Consider the following 15058-nt stretch of genomic DNA (forward strand, 5'->3'; position numbering starts at 1 on the left):
TCTGGAAAAGACCCAGAGGAAAAGCTTTAGTGACCCTTTACAGTAAGAGCAAATCAGCAGTCTAATATGCCAGTCTGTGGCTTTTTAATTAAAAAACCAGAACCAACATCTCCACACTCAGATTGAAGAAAAAAACTTAGTACTCTTTTGAAATATCATTCCTCCAAACTAAGTTAAAAATACATTCAAAGCCTTTTTTTTTCTGTGCAATTTGCTTTGTCTATAGCAGAAGTTTGGCCTGGTGCCCCTAAATCCCAAGGGTCGGTTGGGAACTCCCACAAAGAAATTAGCAATCTCATGTGCTGTGTTATCTGATGCTTTATCTCTATGATTGCAGACAGGCTGTCACAGAGAGGAGGTCATTGGTGGAGCACTTTGTTCTTCAAACAAATTTTCCTTAAAACCTCTGGATTTGGATTTTTGCTGGGTGAGAGGATATTTTTCCATCTTCATGCCTTCTGAGTTGAGTACACCTAAAACCTGAATTAATGTCACATTCCTTTGTTCTGAGGAAGCCTCTTTACGACATCAAAAAGCTGCGGTAAAACACTTTGCGTATTTAAAGCGCCAAGCTTTGGGAGTTGTTTGCGCCACTCTTTCAAGTAGAAGTTTCGCATCATTGTGCGGGCTCGGCGCTGTCCCTTGCTTTTGCCATGACTGTTAACTCCAAACTAAAGGCTGAGAAGTTTCACTCAACAGGAGGGAGAACTTCTGTGTTGAAGGCGGCAGAAGAGCTGTACAGAGAGGCTGTGGGGTCTCCCTCTGTGGAGACATCCCAAACCTACCTGGACAAGTTTTGGTGTCACGTACCCCGTGTGCCCCTGCCTTGGTGGGGATGCTGGGCTGGCTGATCTCCACAGGTCCATGGTGAGATGGAGCGGGACAAGAAGCAGGGACACTCATTCTCGCTCCCTTCTGCGCATTTCGGAGCGGTGCCGGAGCCCAATGAGCGCTTCCCGGGGAGGGAGGCGAGTGCGTCTCCCATTCCCAGCGTGTCCCGGCCGGGGCCGCGCTGCTCGGGAGGCACCGGGCGGTACCGGCAGCCGGGAGGTGGCGCCGCGGCGCCGCCGGCGCTGCCCTGGGCGCGGGGGAACCTCGGGGGCCGAGCCTGGCGGGAGGAGGAGCGGCTGAGGCGGGGAAGGGAGAGGGAGGGAGCGAGCGGAGCGGGCAGCGCGGCGGCTCCTCCGTGCCCTGCGTGCGTGCGTGTGTGTGCGAGCGGCGGGCGGGCCGGCCGTATATAGAGGATGTGCCGCCGCATGGCTCGCCCCGGCCGCTGCCGCGCCAGCTCCCTGCGCCAGCAGCGCCACTGAAGCCGCTCGCCCTCGCCGCCCGCCGCCTGTGCCGGCCTCCCTGCCGGGTTTCCGGCGTCCCTCCCTCCCTCCGTCCCTCCCTGCCGCCTCGGCCGCTCGCCGCGGCTCCTCCGCGCCGGGGCACAGCTAGCGCGGCGTCCATGCGGGGCAGATGGCCGGGGCACAGCCTGGGGTGCACGCTCTGCAGCTCAAGCCCGTCTGCGTCTCCGAAACGCTCAAGAAAGGCGTCAAATTCGTCAAGTGGGACGATGTGAGTAGCGCTGCCCTTCCCCCGGTGGGGTTTGCGGGGCGATGGGGCGGGAGGGCTGCGGGCCACAGAGGGGTCCCCGCCGGGTGTCCCCTGCCCCGCCGAGGGGTTGAGCGCCGGGCGAACTTTGTGGGACGGCTGTCCTGTGGAATCGCGCTGGGCTGGCTCCGTTCGGAGCGCCTTCCTCCGCCGCCTCCCTGGGTGCGTGTTGCCGCCTCTGTGCCCGTAGCAGAGTTGTTTCAGCCTGCTCCCTCTCGTTCCTCCTCCCGCCTGCTCCTTCTGCCTCCTGCTCCTCTCGCTGTCTCGCTCCTTCTGGTGGAGTTGTCAAGCCCCGGTGTGTTCTCCCAGTTCGGGTACCCTTGGTCGCTTTACTACTTCTTCCTTGGCTCCTTAGGGCATGAGGCTGGCCTCACCATCGCATCTGCTTTCCCTGCACTGCTTGCTGCTTCCCAGCCCTTTACATTTATATAGCCTCAGTAGGAAAGGAGTGTGGTTTCCACCTCACCTTTGGCAGAGCAGCTGCTGGGCAGCTGGGATCTCTTCCTTGGCACGCTGGCCGTGCCCGGGACACTTTGGGAGGGAAGGAGAGCTAACCGGCAGAGTTGGCATTTTCGAAGCCTGCAGGACGAGTCCTGTGCTGGGTTTTGCTCCGGCAGCACGGCCCTGGCTGTTTGTGTCTCGGTTGTGCACAGTGCAGGTGCCCCAGAAAGTCTGAGAGTGCCATCGGGAGACTGAGCTGAGGCACAGAAATGGCTGGGAGAGAAGACAGGCAGCCTGAATGCCGGGAGAGTTGTTGAGGATGAGTTGTTTCAGAGCTCTTGTGCGTTTGCTGTGCTAAAGACACCCACAGCAACACCTGGAGGGACAGCAGCGAGGGAGAAGGAGCAGCTCGTGTGTAACTTGGCTTGCTCTGTCTCGCTCTTTTGTCGCTGCTTTCAGCCTGTCCAGCAGCCCAATGTGTGAGCCTGACCCCTGTAAACCTGCGATAAACACTCCCAAGGAGAAAGAGAACATCAGAAACCAAACCTGTGGTGTGAAGTTTTGTTTACAGTAATAAGCGAACACGGTGTTGAAAGGCTCAGGAAACTGACCTTGTCTGCATGCCAAACAGTGGCTTTGATACAGGTTCTGCAGTTCAGGAACTAGGCTTGAGTGAGAAAACGTTTTCTTCGGGTTGACATTTTCCTTAGGGTAGGAGAAGGCAGCCTTGTCATTTGCAGTTATTGTTTTGTTTTTGGTAAGTTACCAAGGAATTTCCGCGTGTGTATGCTGAGGTCGAGCTAAAGATTGAGTCTCCAGACTGCAAGCCCAAGCCATCAGCCAAGAGTTTAAGTTATTACTCAGATAGTAGTTATATAGATAGAATTAAAAGATGAAGAGGTGTTCTCCATGCACAGTGGATGTTCACCTGCCTGCTACAGGCTAGTTGGTAAAAAGATTTAAAATTGTAAACCTGAAGGCTGCATTAAAAAACAAGGCTAAATTCTGGAGAAAGATCTGTGTTTTGGGTTAGAGGTGCCGCTCAGCAGTCCACAGGTGTTGCCTGGAGTGTGTGAGGTGAGTCCTGTTGTGTTTAGCGAGTGCTTTCACTGGCAGCCCTGTGAAAGGTGATGGCTTTTTAGGCACACTGTGATAATTCTGGCAGTAACTCATTGTTGACCATGCACCGTGTGTGTTTGTGCACATTCCCCACCCCTCATGTCTTGCCTGTAGTGTTCTCAGCAGTGGAAACCCCACAAAATCCAAGGTTTCAAGGGAAGGCAGTCTGCTCTGGCTCACACGCTGATGTTTGTTGTGCACCATTTCTTTTCACTGTGTGTGAGAATGGGAGTTCAGTTCTTCCATGCCTGGGCACTGGGGCAGCCTCCATCCTCTCCTTGTTCCCTTCCCTGCTGTTTTGGGATGCAGTTTAAAGATGGTCCTGCTGACTTTGCTTTGCATTTCATGAACCAGAAGTGATGGTTGTGAATTCTTACCACTTGTACCAAAGTTTTCCTAGCTGAGCTTTAAACCTTTAAACTGCTGAGAATTTTCAAGTGGGAATGCTGGGAGCATTTAAGCAAGAGTGTGAGGGGGGCTGAAGGAATTCTGTGTTGTGTGGAGCAGCATCACTCCAGATCACGGACAGGCAGATGGAAGGCATGGAATTCCATCTCCTCTGCAGACCATCTTCAGTTTCTATATTGAAAAAGCATTAGGATCAATTAAAAAGCTCTGGCTTTGCAAGACAAGTCACACTTGCGTGCTTTGGGATTGGTTGTAACACAGGCCTCCAATGCCTGGTCCACTGTTCACAAATTCCATTGGGGATCAGGGTGTGAAGCACTGAACCCAAACAGTTCATTGTTGTCCTGTAACTTTGCAGAAAGCAAATTTGAGAATGATACGTTGCTCTTGTTGTGGAGTTTTGGATTCATAAGGCACTGAGCAGAAATAGCTGCTATTGGTATCTGTGAGAGATAAAACTGCTTTGGTCTTTTTTTGTGGCTGTGTCCAAAGCCTCCTGACTGCTCTCCTGGCTTTGGACAGCTGTGCCCTTGTATTCCTGGAGAGAGCTGACACAGGGGGCTGCATCCCCTCTGCTCCTCCTGATCAGTTTCCAGTGGGTTAATAAATAAATTAAGTTCACAGGTGAAACTGTTTTTGGTAAGAGTTTAAGCTTAATGTAGCAGGATGTGTTGCTAGGCTGAGAAGGGCAAGGAAAGCTGAGCATCAAGAGCAGCTTCTCCCAGAATTATCTGTCCTGGGGGCACAAATCTGCTCTGGCTGATTCTTTCCTTGTTTCTCTGTGGCCTGTGGTGGGAACAGGATAGACATAACTGAGGCTCAGGGCACAGCTGAGTTGATATGTTCTCAGAGCTGTAATTGGCACACTCCAGCAAGTTAATGTGATGGTGCAGGCTCAAAAATAGGTTTGTTTTCATTTCTTGCTTTAAAGGCTTTCTTATCTTCCCCAGTGATATGTACTTTGCATAAAGATTTTGACTGAGCTCTCAGTGGCTCACACTGTTTACTTTCACTTTTAAGTGAAGTGTATTGCTAAGGTGAGTTCTACCTAAATTGAGGGCCAGGACTGCAATTTTCTGGCCACATCTTTTTTCCTTAAGCACTGGATTAGTGCAGCAAACCTGACTGGAGGCATTGCTTAGTGGCTGCAGAGCTTCCCCAGGTGAGCAGCAAAACAGAACCCAGATCTTTTAAGGTTTTTTAATGCCTTTCTCTTAGAGCACTTTGTCTCAATAAAGCATTTGTGAGCTCAGAGTGAACGCTCTGGAGATTTGCGGCCTTCTTTCTCTGTTTAGAATGTTTTAAAGAAGACTATCAAGAGTATGCCCTTTAACCTTACAAGTAAACATAACATCAGAGCATCTTTTATTATGGATAAGCTGAGATGAGACAAATAAACAACTTGGAATTTTTCAGAAGTTACTCAAAATAACTCTTTCCCCCCCTGCCTTTTTTGTTTGTTTTTAAGCTGTGCACAAGGCTGCCACTCCAGTACATTAGTGAGGACATGAAAAATGAGAAACCATTGTTCTGTGTGTATAAAACTAAAACAATAAGCTGAAGAGTTTATTTTTTTTGTGAACACTTTCAGTCTGGAGTGAAGAGGTCAAGTCCAGCATTCCAGAGATTTTGCTGTTTCTTCTCTGTTGCTAATCTTTATGTAGTAAACAAGTTTCAGCTCTGGGCTATTTAAAAATATTTTATCTGAATGAGTGCAAGTTGTGGCTTTGGTCTTGAGATTGAATTTACAATTCTTAAGAGTTAATGTTTAGTAAATTGGAAAGCCTGAACTTGGTTAGCTCTGTTGGAAAGCTCTTTATAACTTCAGTGTGGGGGGAAAATAAGATCTGGATCTGCTGCAGATGGGTTAAATGCCAGCCTGGGAGGATCTGGTGTTCAAGTCATGGATGACATCTCTGTTCGTGGAGTTTTGGAGCCCTTGGGAGTGTTGGTGGATACATGGGAAAGTGAAAATCAGAGAACAGCTCCTAAATAAGTGAGGATTGTTTGGGAGAGGGAAGTTAACTGGGAATTTGGGTTGTGCCCTGTGTGCTTTCCTCACTTCAGTGTTTGAATGCTCAAGTTTTTTTTTAACCAAACCTGGAGTGAAACAGTTAATCCACAATTAACCCTTGCAGTCCATTTCTAACTATGCAGCTTTTGATCTATTAGAAAGTAAATGCTTCATAAGCACTTTTAATTTATTTTCACAAGGCCCGTTAAATGACAGAATTTTCCAGTTTCCAGTTATTCTGTTGGAGATCCAAAAAAAGACCAACATTTAAATCTCCTAATTTTTAATCTGTGATTAGGTACCTTGGACCTAATTTTCAGCCTGCAGTGCCACACTGTCAGGTGCTCAGAATGCCTCCCCAGTGGTTCTGGATGAATTTGAGCTCAGCATCTCTGAAAATTAGAAAATGAAATGTGGAAATGTAATTCCAGTGCTCTCTCAAAATCAAAAGGCAGCATATATGCTGATGAGCAGATTGGTTTAAATTTTTTTCTCAGCATCACACAAGAACTCTGTGGCCATGGTGAAAATCTTCCTGGTTGGCATTTCACTGCCTTTGCTCTCAAGTTCTCCCTTTATTCTCTGTTCTTCTTTGCAGCCTGTGTCAAGTTTGCTTTCTCTGCCCTCAGGAAAAAGGGCATTTATATCCTTCCCCATTATTTCAGGGGCTCACTGCAGATGGGGTGGGAACTTTCTCCCTTTCACTGTTCAGCCTGAGGAATTCCTTGGTTCTGATTGTCTGGGTGATCCTGTTAATTCAGTCTGAGTTCACTCAGGGTATTTTGGAATTATCAGGTGTGTGACCCTGTGCAAACTGGAATTCTGTCCCTTCTCCTTTGCTCCTCCTTCCCAGGCCTGGAATCCCCCTGATTTGTGGGGTGGCAAGAGAACTCTTCTTAGGGGCTGTCCCCAGGTCTGTGCTCAACCAGATTTTAGGCCAAAGTGAAAGAAATATTCAAGAATATTTTGCCTGTGCCAGAAGGAGTCCATCTTTCTTAGCTTTGTGTTTCTGCAGTTTGGCAGAAAATTTTCCAGAAGATTCAGGCAAGTGAAATAATGATGTGCCAAAGTTTTCAGGTTCTATTTGGGGACGTTCAGTGTCTCTGGAAATCTGAGGCAAACCCAGGAAAGAGCAGCCAGCCTTAATAAGGCAGTGTCATGAGCCCCATCTGTCAGAGGAGCTGAGGACAGAGCCTGCTCTGCTTTTCTTTTGAGGATCTGTTGGTGTGCATTTTGACTGCAGCTGTTTCTAAGGAACATCATCATTATCTATAGGTGATTTATGGAAACACAAGCTCTTCTGGCTCGTGGTCATGGAATAAAAGCTTCCACCTTGTGCACAGCCAGGCCACGGTGGTGCTCTCATAAATAGGGTCAGAAAGGAGTGAAACCCAAGCTTTCAGCTCTTCACTAATTATCTTTGTGTGATCATCTTTACTGGTCAGTGGCAGTGGAATTAATGGAGGTGGCACTTTTTGCTCACTGGTGTTCCAGGTAGTGTGAGAGCCCCACTCTTAAAACCAGGCTTTGAAGCACCCATTTAATTGTGGGTTTGTGCATTGATCCTCTGTGCCTGTGCTCTGCTGTGTGAGGATCACAGAGCTCCTTGTGGCACTTCCTGGGCACAAAGTGGAAACCTCTTTGTTTCAAAGTACAGAACGCTGAATTTGCTAATGCAAAAGGCTCTGAGGTTGAGCAGCCAATTAGGAGGAACTTAATGGAGTAAGTAGAGAGCAGCCACATTACTCCTTTGAGGCTGTGGGACTGGAGGAAAGTAGAGAATTGGCCCTAAGTCAGCAGAGACAAAGGTGGAGGACTTGTAAAGGTGAAATTAAATGCCCTCTAAAAAAGATTCTGGTCACAGCTGGGTTTTGCCTTGCTCATCTCATCCTGCACCTTTTTCATGTGCTTGGAGTTGCCCCAGGAGTCTGGCCTGCTGCTCAAGGGGCTGCTTTGTTAATATCCACAGGGATGGATATAGGATATAGGCTGCCCCCCTACTGCACATTGAAATTTCCAAACCCTTCAGCTTCTGAGATGGGCAACACTTTTTTTTTTCCTGCTTTATCTCACTTTTGCATCTGGTGGGTTATGGGAGATATGGATGTCTGGCCCTGATTTGTATGTCCTTGAAATTTTGTCATTTTAATGTTCCTCCACCTGTGTCGTGTTCTGTCCCTAACCCTTCTGTTCAGAGCTGTGGTGGTTGGTCACTCTGTTCAGGAGAGTTATGAGGTCAGCTCTTTGGGTGAGGAAATGGAATTAATGGACTCCAGGATACTCATGAATGACTGCAGGTGTGTCCTATGGGTCATAAACCACAGCCATTCCCTTACCAGTGCAGTAATGTTTGTAAATAAATGCACCAGACAGTTGCAGGTTGAAGCAAATGCCTATTTCAGAGCCTTGAACTGCTGCTTTTCTTGACTGTATATTGCAAGAGGTTTCTTCAGGAGTCCTTTTGATTGTTTTTGCAGATTTGTATAACAGCAAGAGACCTGTCCCAGGTGCCAGAGGACTCTGCTTTGCTCTGCAGTGGCTGGAAGGACTGGCTGAGCTGCCTCCAAAAGTTGATTTATTATTTCCATGCCTCCACACCCAGGGCTGATGGTGGCATCTGATGTCAGGGCTTTACCAGGGTGCTAATTAACCTGCAGAGCATACAAAGCACGGTGCACATGGCTTTCATTGCTGCATGGAGCAGCTCCTGAGGCACATCTTGCACAAACACACGTGCAGAGTTCTTCTCAGATCCTCGTGTTCATCAGCACATTAATGGTGCTGTGCCTGGTGTCAGAGTTAATTAAAAAAACAAATAAAAACCCCCGCACAACCAAACATCTGTCTGGAGCTGAGATTCCCAGAGCAGGACTCACCCTGTCATGATGAAGTTTCCTTTAGGCCACTGATGGATATTGAAGGTTCTTCCCCCTCATCCTCTGCTTTGAGCCCGATTTTAGCTAACATTTTACACATGTACAGAAGTATTGCTGTTATAGCTATGTGTCATCAAACACACTTTGGGTTGAAATGATGCAGCAGAATTAGTTAATCCTGGACACAATTGCTCTGTGTCTGTTTCCCATCACTTCCTTCCCTTTCCCCTGAAGTTCCTCACACCTCATCCAAAGGCAGGAGGACTCTTAGTCTTTCTTTCCTCATTTTATATTTTCATGCACATTGATGACACAATGAAATAAGGGAAAAAAGTTAGGTTTCCAGAAAAGGGATTTTTTTCTCTTTTGAATAGTGGAGGTCTAAGAACCCTTTTTTAGGTTCTTGTGGATACAGATTCCTTCAGGGTCTCATATATTTTAAACCCAAATTTGCATATTGCTTCAAACAGCATCCAAGTCTCAGGTGTACAGGATGTTAAAAACTAGGAAGAAATGGAGGGGAAATAAGATTCTGCAAATTCTGCATGTCTGCTGTGTTAGGGAAGGGCAGTGTTTTAATGAAGGGTCAGTGACAGAGCCTTGGGCACATCTGGGACATTCTCTTTTGGTTTATTTTTTTGGTTTATATTTTTTGGTTTATTTTTTTGGGGTTTTTTTATTTTTTGGTTTAATTTGGGGGAGTTTTTTTTTTCTTTTGGGTGTTTTGGTTTTTTGTTTTTGTTTTGCTTGTATTTGTTTTATTTGTGTGTGACTTCCATCAGCTGTCTGTGTTTCTACTCCACCCTGAAATATGTTGTGTTTAAACTTGAACCTGTTACTTGAACCTGCCCATTTTTTGTCCTCAAAGCCACGTGGACTGACCTCACACATTTCTGCTTTGGAAACAGGCGAATGCTGAAGCTGTAAAATACCTGTAGCACCTCTAGAGAAATAGAAAATCTTTCTGGGGAGGAGCTGTATGTTTAGCCTGGGGAGCTGAGGCTTAGGCAATTTTTGTGTTTTTCTGTAATTCTGTGATTTTTCTGTATTCTGCCTTTTTCCCTTCTGTGTCCCTTCCATAACTCCTAAATTGAGTTTGAAAAATGGGTAGAGGTCTTGAGACAGCAGTGTCTTTATGGATGCCGTGGAAAACAGAGGAGAAGGAGAGGAGGAATCCTGTTGGGAGCAGGCTGCAGTGGGGTCAGTTGTGGCTGGGCAGCCTCAAGTGGGAGATGGGATGAATTTCCAGCTGTGGAAAAGCCCTGGGTTGGAGCCTGTGGCTCCTGGGTCAGGCTTTGCTGTCTGTCACTCAGACTCAGGAATTTTAGGTAACCAGGCTGCCTTGCTCAGTGTGCTGAGAAGTGGGCCTGGTTTTACATGGCCTGAGCTGTGGATGTTGCCAGACTTGACAGCTTTTCAAACAGTCAGGTGGAATACAGATATATTCCCATTACAAAAATTTTCATGGCTTGATTAAGAAAAAAAGATTAATCTTAATGGAATGTTGCTGACAGAAGTCTTAAGGTGAAGGATGCTATTCCATGTTCTCTAGGCAAATTCAGCCTTTGTAAAAGTAATTTTAGAGGTATTCACTATCGATATTGAAGGCGAAGTCAGACCAAGGTGGGCAGTGGACCCCTAGCTGTGATGTTTTACTGGATGGGCTCTGGTTTGACATCCAGGGTGTTTTGCCTGTTGAGCTTCACCCTCTCCCAGCTGTTCTGGGTTAACTCCACATGTTGACAAGCCTGCAGTTGTTGGGTGCTGTCTGCACAGGAATGGAAACACATTATGTCAGAGAAATGGAGATGAGGCAGGTGATACTAAATCCTTTCAGTGCCATCCTGCTGGTGATACCTTCAGGGTGATTCCTGCATGTTGCAATTCATTAGCACGGATGGCAAAGCAGCTTGTGCATAATTATGTGTTCTGTGTGCTGACATGGATTTCTTGTTTGTCCTTTCTCTGCCAGGACTCCACTGTTGTGACTCCAATTATCCTCAGAACAGACCCACAGGGATTTTTCTTCTACTGGACAGATCAAAATAAGGTAAGAGAAAAAAAATTCCAGCTCCAGAATGGTTGTTCTTTTTCTCTGTGGTGTGATGTGCAGTCCTGGCACAGCAGACAAGTGTTTTAAAATATCTAGAAAATGAGTGTTAGCACCCTGATGAGCACCTGGGTGCAGCTTGTTTGGTACCCAGGTTTATATATAAAATAAACATACAGAAAATGAGTGTTGTGTTGTAGAACACTGTATTGAAGCTGGGAATTGAGTGGGTTTCTCCTCGTTGCAGAGGTGAATTTTCAAGCACTTAACAAGTGAGTGCTTGTGCTGGCTCCCTGCTGGAGATGGTGTTGAACTTGGTGGTGCTTGAGCTCTGGCCCTTCATGTGTCTGCCAGAAAACCCCAATGTGTGTTTGTGGAGTTCTGGCTGCAGAAACCTGGTGCACCAGTCGTGCTGCTGTTTTTTGGGAGTTCTTGTTGGTTTTGTTTGGATACCAGGGCAGAAATAGCCTGGGGAGAGAGCAGCCCTGAAACGTGCAGGCACACTGGGGAGGCAGTTTGTTATGTTAGATTGTGTTTGTTTATCTTCCTGTGTTTGCTTTTGAGGGGAGATGGAGCAGGGCTTGCAGTGGGTCTGTGTGGAACCATATTTTGTAATTTTTGATGAGAATCCTGCGTTTGCCTGTGCTCCTGCAAGGCTGTGCTGGGCAGAGCTGTGTTAAATTAAATTGCTGGCAGTGAGTGCCCCCAGAAGCTGAGCCTGATTTACCCTGAGTGTAAATCCTGTGCCAGGAGTCAGTGCAGCCTTTTGGCCTGTTCCTTCCCTTGCATAAACTCATTGTACAAGCCAAAAAAGAGCGATGAACTTTGTAAGAATAAGTGGAAACCCAGAGCTGGTTGGAGAGTTTATTTCACTTTTAATGTGTTTGGCGCTTAGACCTCCTTCAGTTTCCTACTGTTGTCTGTAAAAACAATGTCTCAGGGCAACTCTGTGAAGAATGGCTATTTATAGAATTGTTGTTCTCATATTCATGAAAAAATGTATTTATAATGCTCAGAGCATTTTTTTAAAGGTTGGGTATTTATACAAGAGGTTGAAGTGTCAGTTTGATTTTTAAACTTGCAAATCAAGACTCTGTGAAGAACAAGAGGGATTTTTTCTGGTTAATAATTCATGACAACTAGGTGAAGCTTGTTTCTAAACACCATTCTAGCAGTGCCTATTTAAAGAAAGTAAATTTATATCTGCTGGGGTGCTGATAGTGCAAGGACTGGAAAGGAAATGCCATTTTCTGCTTTTACAGAGTATTTGGGTTCGTGTTGATTGCGAGATTGCCAACACATGAGAAAAGGAGGTTATATAGGAGATCCTCTTTAATTTCCTTCTCTTTGTGTGAAGCCATCCTGTGATGATAGCGGAACTACGTGAAGAAATATGAGGACAATGTGATCACTTTCTCTTTTTTCCCTGTGTTATTTTGTTTAAGCAATTGCTTTTGTCACCAGCAGGGCCTGTTATTTTCTGTGTGTGCAGAGATAAGCCTTGCTGCACAGTGATGGGGTGGCAGAGGTGTGGGCAGGAGGCTGAGCAGCAGCAGCCATCCCTGAGCCATTGGTGTGCCCTGTGAGCCTGTGGCACAGTAAATCACTGCTGGGCAGGGGTGTGCTGCTCACAGCAGCCATCTGTCCCCCTGCTTGCTGTGCCTCATCAGTGAAGTTACCTGAACTGCTGGGAGGGAACAGCACAGCAAACAAAGCCACTCCCCTGTGCTGTGTTGTTATTTAGCTCAGGGAGCTGGTGCTGTGGCCCTGTGGTGCTCCTTGGCTGGCTGAGCTGCTTCTGGCATGGTTTTGTGGTTCTGTTCCTGTTGTGTGTCACCTGTGCTGTAGGGAAAGGCAGTGATGTGCAGTGTGTGCTGCCCAGCAGTGGCTCTGGGCACTGTGAGGTGCTCCTGGTGCAGCCAGAGCCCAGAGCTGTGTGAGGATGGAGGGCAGAGCACCCTCAGTGTCCCACCTGGAGCTGTGTGAGGATGGAGGGCGGAGCATCCCCAGTGTCCCACAGGGAGCTGTGTGAGGATGGAGGGCAGAGCATCCCCAGTGTCCCACCTGGAGCTCTCCTGGTGCTCCAGGCTCTGCAGCCCAGGCAGGGCTCAGCCCAAAAGGCTGCTCAGGGTCGGGTTTGCGTGCTTCCCTTGCTTTCCCTGTAGCTTTTTCTGTTCCATAAGTCAGCACCAGTTTGCAGTTCAGTCTCAGGGGCCGAGTGCTCCTCATAGGCAATTCAGGATTTGTAGTTTCAGCCCCATGGAGATCCCTTCCACTCAGGGTATGCCACATCTGCGGGACAATTCCAAATAGGTGGCAATTTCTGTGTCTGGAGATCTGCTCGGTAATAAATTTAAGCTCCACTCTTGCAGTTGGTGTCCTGCATCTTGACACACTCACTGTGCACTTGCATGTTTCCACGTACTTTGCTGTCACCTGTAAAGTAATCCTCCACAATCACAGCACCCACAGCAATTTTCCTATTTGCTGGTAACACTTGATACCTTTTGTTTTGAACAGATGGCAGGACACCTTTCTGATGGTAATTGTATTTTCTAGCATGAAGTTCTTTTATTGCTGAAGATTCTGGAATATTTTCTTCATCTGTATGCAGACTGCTGGCTGATTTCATATTATTACTTGAATGGTTCTCAACATGGGATTTAAAAGAAAAATTAATTAATGTGACAAGCTTATGTCTGTTAGTTATCTTATTGTTTAGGTAACATTTCTTAACTACAGCAAATCCAGACAATATTCATTGTGGTGGTTTTTTATGACCTGACTAAAACATAATTCAATTTCCTGATTTTTTTTTTTTTCTTTTAACATGGAATGCCATTTCTTCCATTTGTTCTTATTCTGGTCACAAGTGTGGAAGAAAAATAAATCAAAATTTACCCAGGTGAAGGGAAGTCTGCTGGAGTAAAAAGGAGTGATAATCAAAAGCATTTTTGAGGAGATGAGCAGAGGCTGGAAGCATTTGGTGTGTTTAGCCCAGCTAGCAAAGCAAGGCCAGACAAAGCCTGATTTCTGTTTATGGATACCTATACATGCCTTACAGTACACCTGAGCATCCAGTAAGGATGAAGTTAATATATCAATATTGAGAATACACCTAGTAATTTAATGAAAATGGAATATTTACTAGTACCAGGTTTAAAGATACCTGCTCCAAATCTCAGCTGTTTGGCTTAATTTATTCAAGAGCGAGGTGGCTCAGCTGTGCATCTCAGCACTGAAAACATCCAAGGAGTGCATCATTAAACATGTATTCACACTTCTCTCTTGGCATGTAAACAGGAAAAAACCTAAATAGCTTAAACCCTTAAAACCCCCCAAAAATGCATCATTGAACATGTATTCACACTTCTCTCTTGGCATGTAAAGAGAAAAAAATCCTAAATAACTGAAACCCTTAAAAATTGATAAATGAATGGTTTTGCTCTAAACGTGCCTCATTCCTGCAGGTGTGAACTGAGTGCCAAGCTGGAAGGAGATTTTCCCTGATTTTTGAGAGCAAAATTTGATTTTTGATTTTTGCTTGTTGCTTTTTTCAGTTGGGAATTTAAAGATGTTATTTTTCCCAACAACTTAAAAATCAGCATGTGAGCGGAATAGAGGAAGACTGGGAAGGTGGTGGGGAATTGCCACGGACAGTGAAAATGGGAGGAAATATTTCATGGAGGTCAGCTTCCCATCAGGCTGCTGATTTAGAGGAAATCTCTCTGCTTTCAAAACATGGAAATTGTTCAAGGCCCATTAGGGAAATGGTTCTACATCAAACACAGATCTCGGTGAGCATTTCCCACTGCTGATCTCCCTGCTTGCGAGGGAGGCAGGAACAGAAAGTGGGATGTTGGGTTTAATCCATAACACAAGTCCATTTGCTGAATTGAGGAAGCCAGAGAGCCTCAGAAATTGAGAATGGCTGACTTTTTGAGGATGTGAAGCATTCTCCCTGATGCTTCACATCCTGGCCCTTTCCTCTCCCTGTTTTGCTTCCAGGGATTTTTTTTTTGGTATGGGTTTTTTGTTTTTAGCTGTGCTCCAAAAAATAACTGTCTTTAAATCAGATATATTCTGTCTCCATACATGTGATCTCCCTGTGTGAACACGCACTCCCCTGCTCATCAGTGCTATGGGATAAATGTGTTACAAATGTGGAAATTTGGGCCTTTTTGAGGAGTTTGAAGGAGTCTCTTGAAATACAATTGAGTGGCAATAAATGTCTGTTTTGCACTAATCCTTGCCTTATTTACCTTAAAGCTTTTTACCACTAAAAATGTGGACTCGACCCTGCTTGTTCCTACAATTCTGGCATTTTGCACACACTGCAGTGCTCTGTTGTACCCCACTTTTTGGGCTTTCCTTTTTGGTTTAGGATTGGTGTGAGGACTCTGTAGCTCCCCGTCCTAGGGAATCTTCTCACTCCTGTCTTTTTTTATGGACAACTTGTATTAACCCAGCATTGGGAAAACTCTTGGAATGGTACAGATTATAAGAGTTTTAGGTTCACTCTGTGTGTGTTAATTTGAATAATTCTAACTGCAC

General features: G+C 46.1%; 1 protein-coding gene across 3 annotated transcripts in view; it reads left to right on the forward strand.

The window, feature by feature from the left end:
• The first annotated feature begins 1156 nt into the window (after window positions 1-1156).
• The window catches only part of PLCB1 (phospholipase C beta 1), a 303607-nt gene continuing 289705 nt past the window's right edge, over window positions 1157-15058 (forward strand). For 2 of the 3 annotated variants that reach the window (XM_064709813.1, XM_064709815.1), the window contains exons 1-2: window positions 1158-1560; window positions 10427-10504. In XM_064709813.1, coding sequence (XP_064565883.1) covers window positions 1462-1560; window positions 10427-10504 — 177 coding nt within the window. In that variant the 5' untranslated portion in view covers window positions 1158-1461. Of the gene's footprint in view, window positions 1561-10426; window positions 10505-15058 lie in introns of all 3 variants that reach the window. The other variant, XM_064709814.1, reaches the window with a different exon arrangement.

Source organism: Zonotrichia leucophrys, chromosome 3, assembly GCF_028769735.1.
Source record: "Zonotrichia leucophrys gambelii isolate GWCS_2022_RI chromosome 3, RI_Zleu_2.0, whole genome shotgun sequence".
NCBI classification, from domain to species: Eukaryota; Metazoa; Chordata; class Aves; order Passeriformes; family Passerellidae; genus Zonotrichia; species Zonotrichia leucophrys.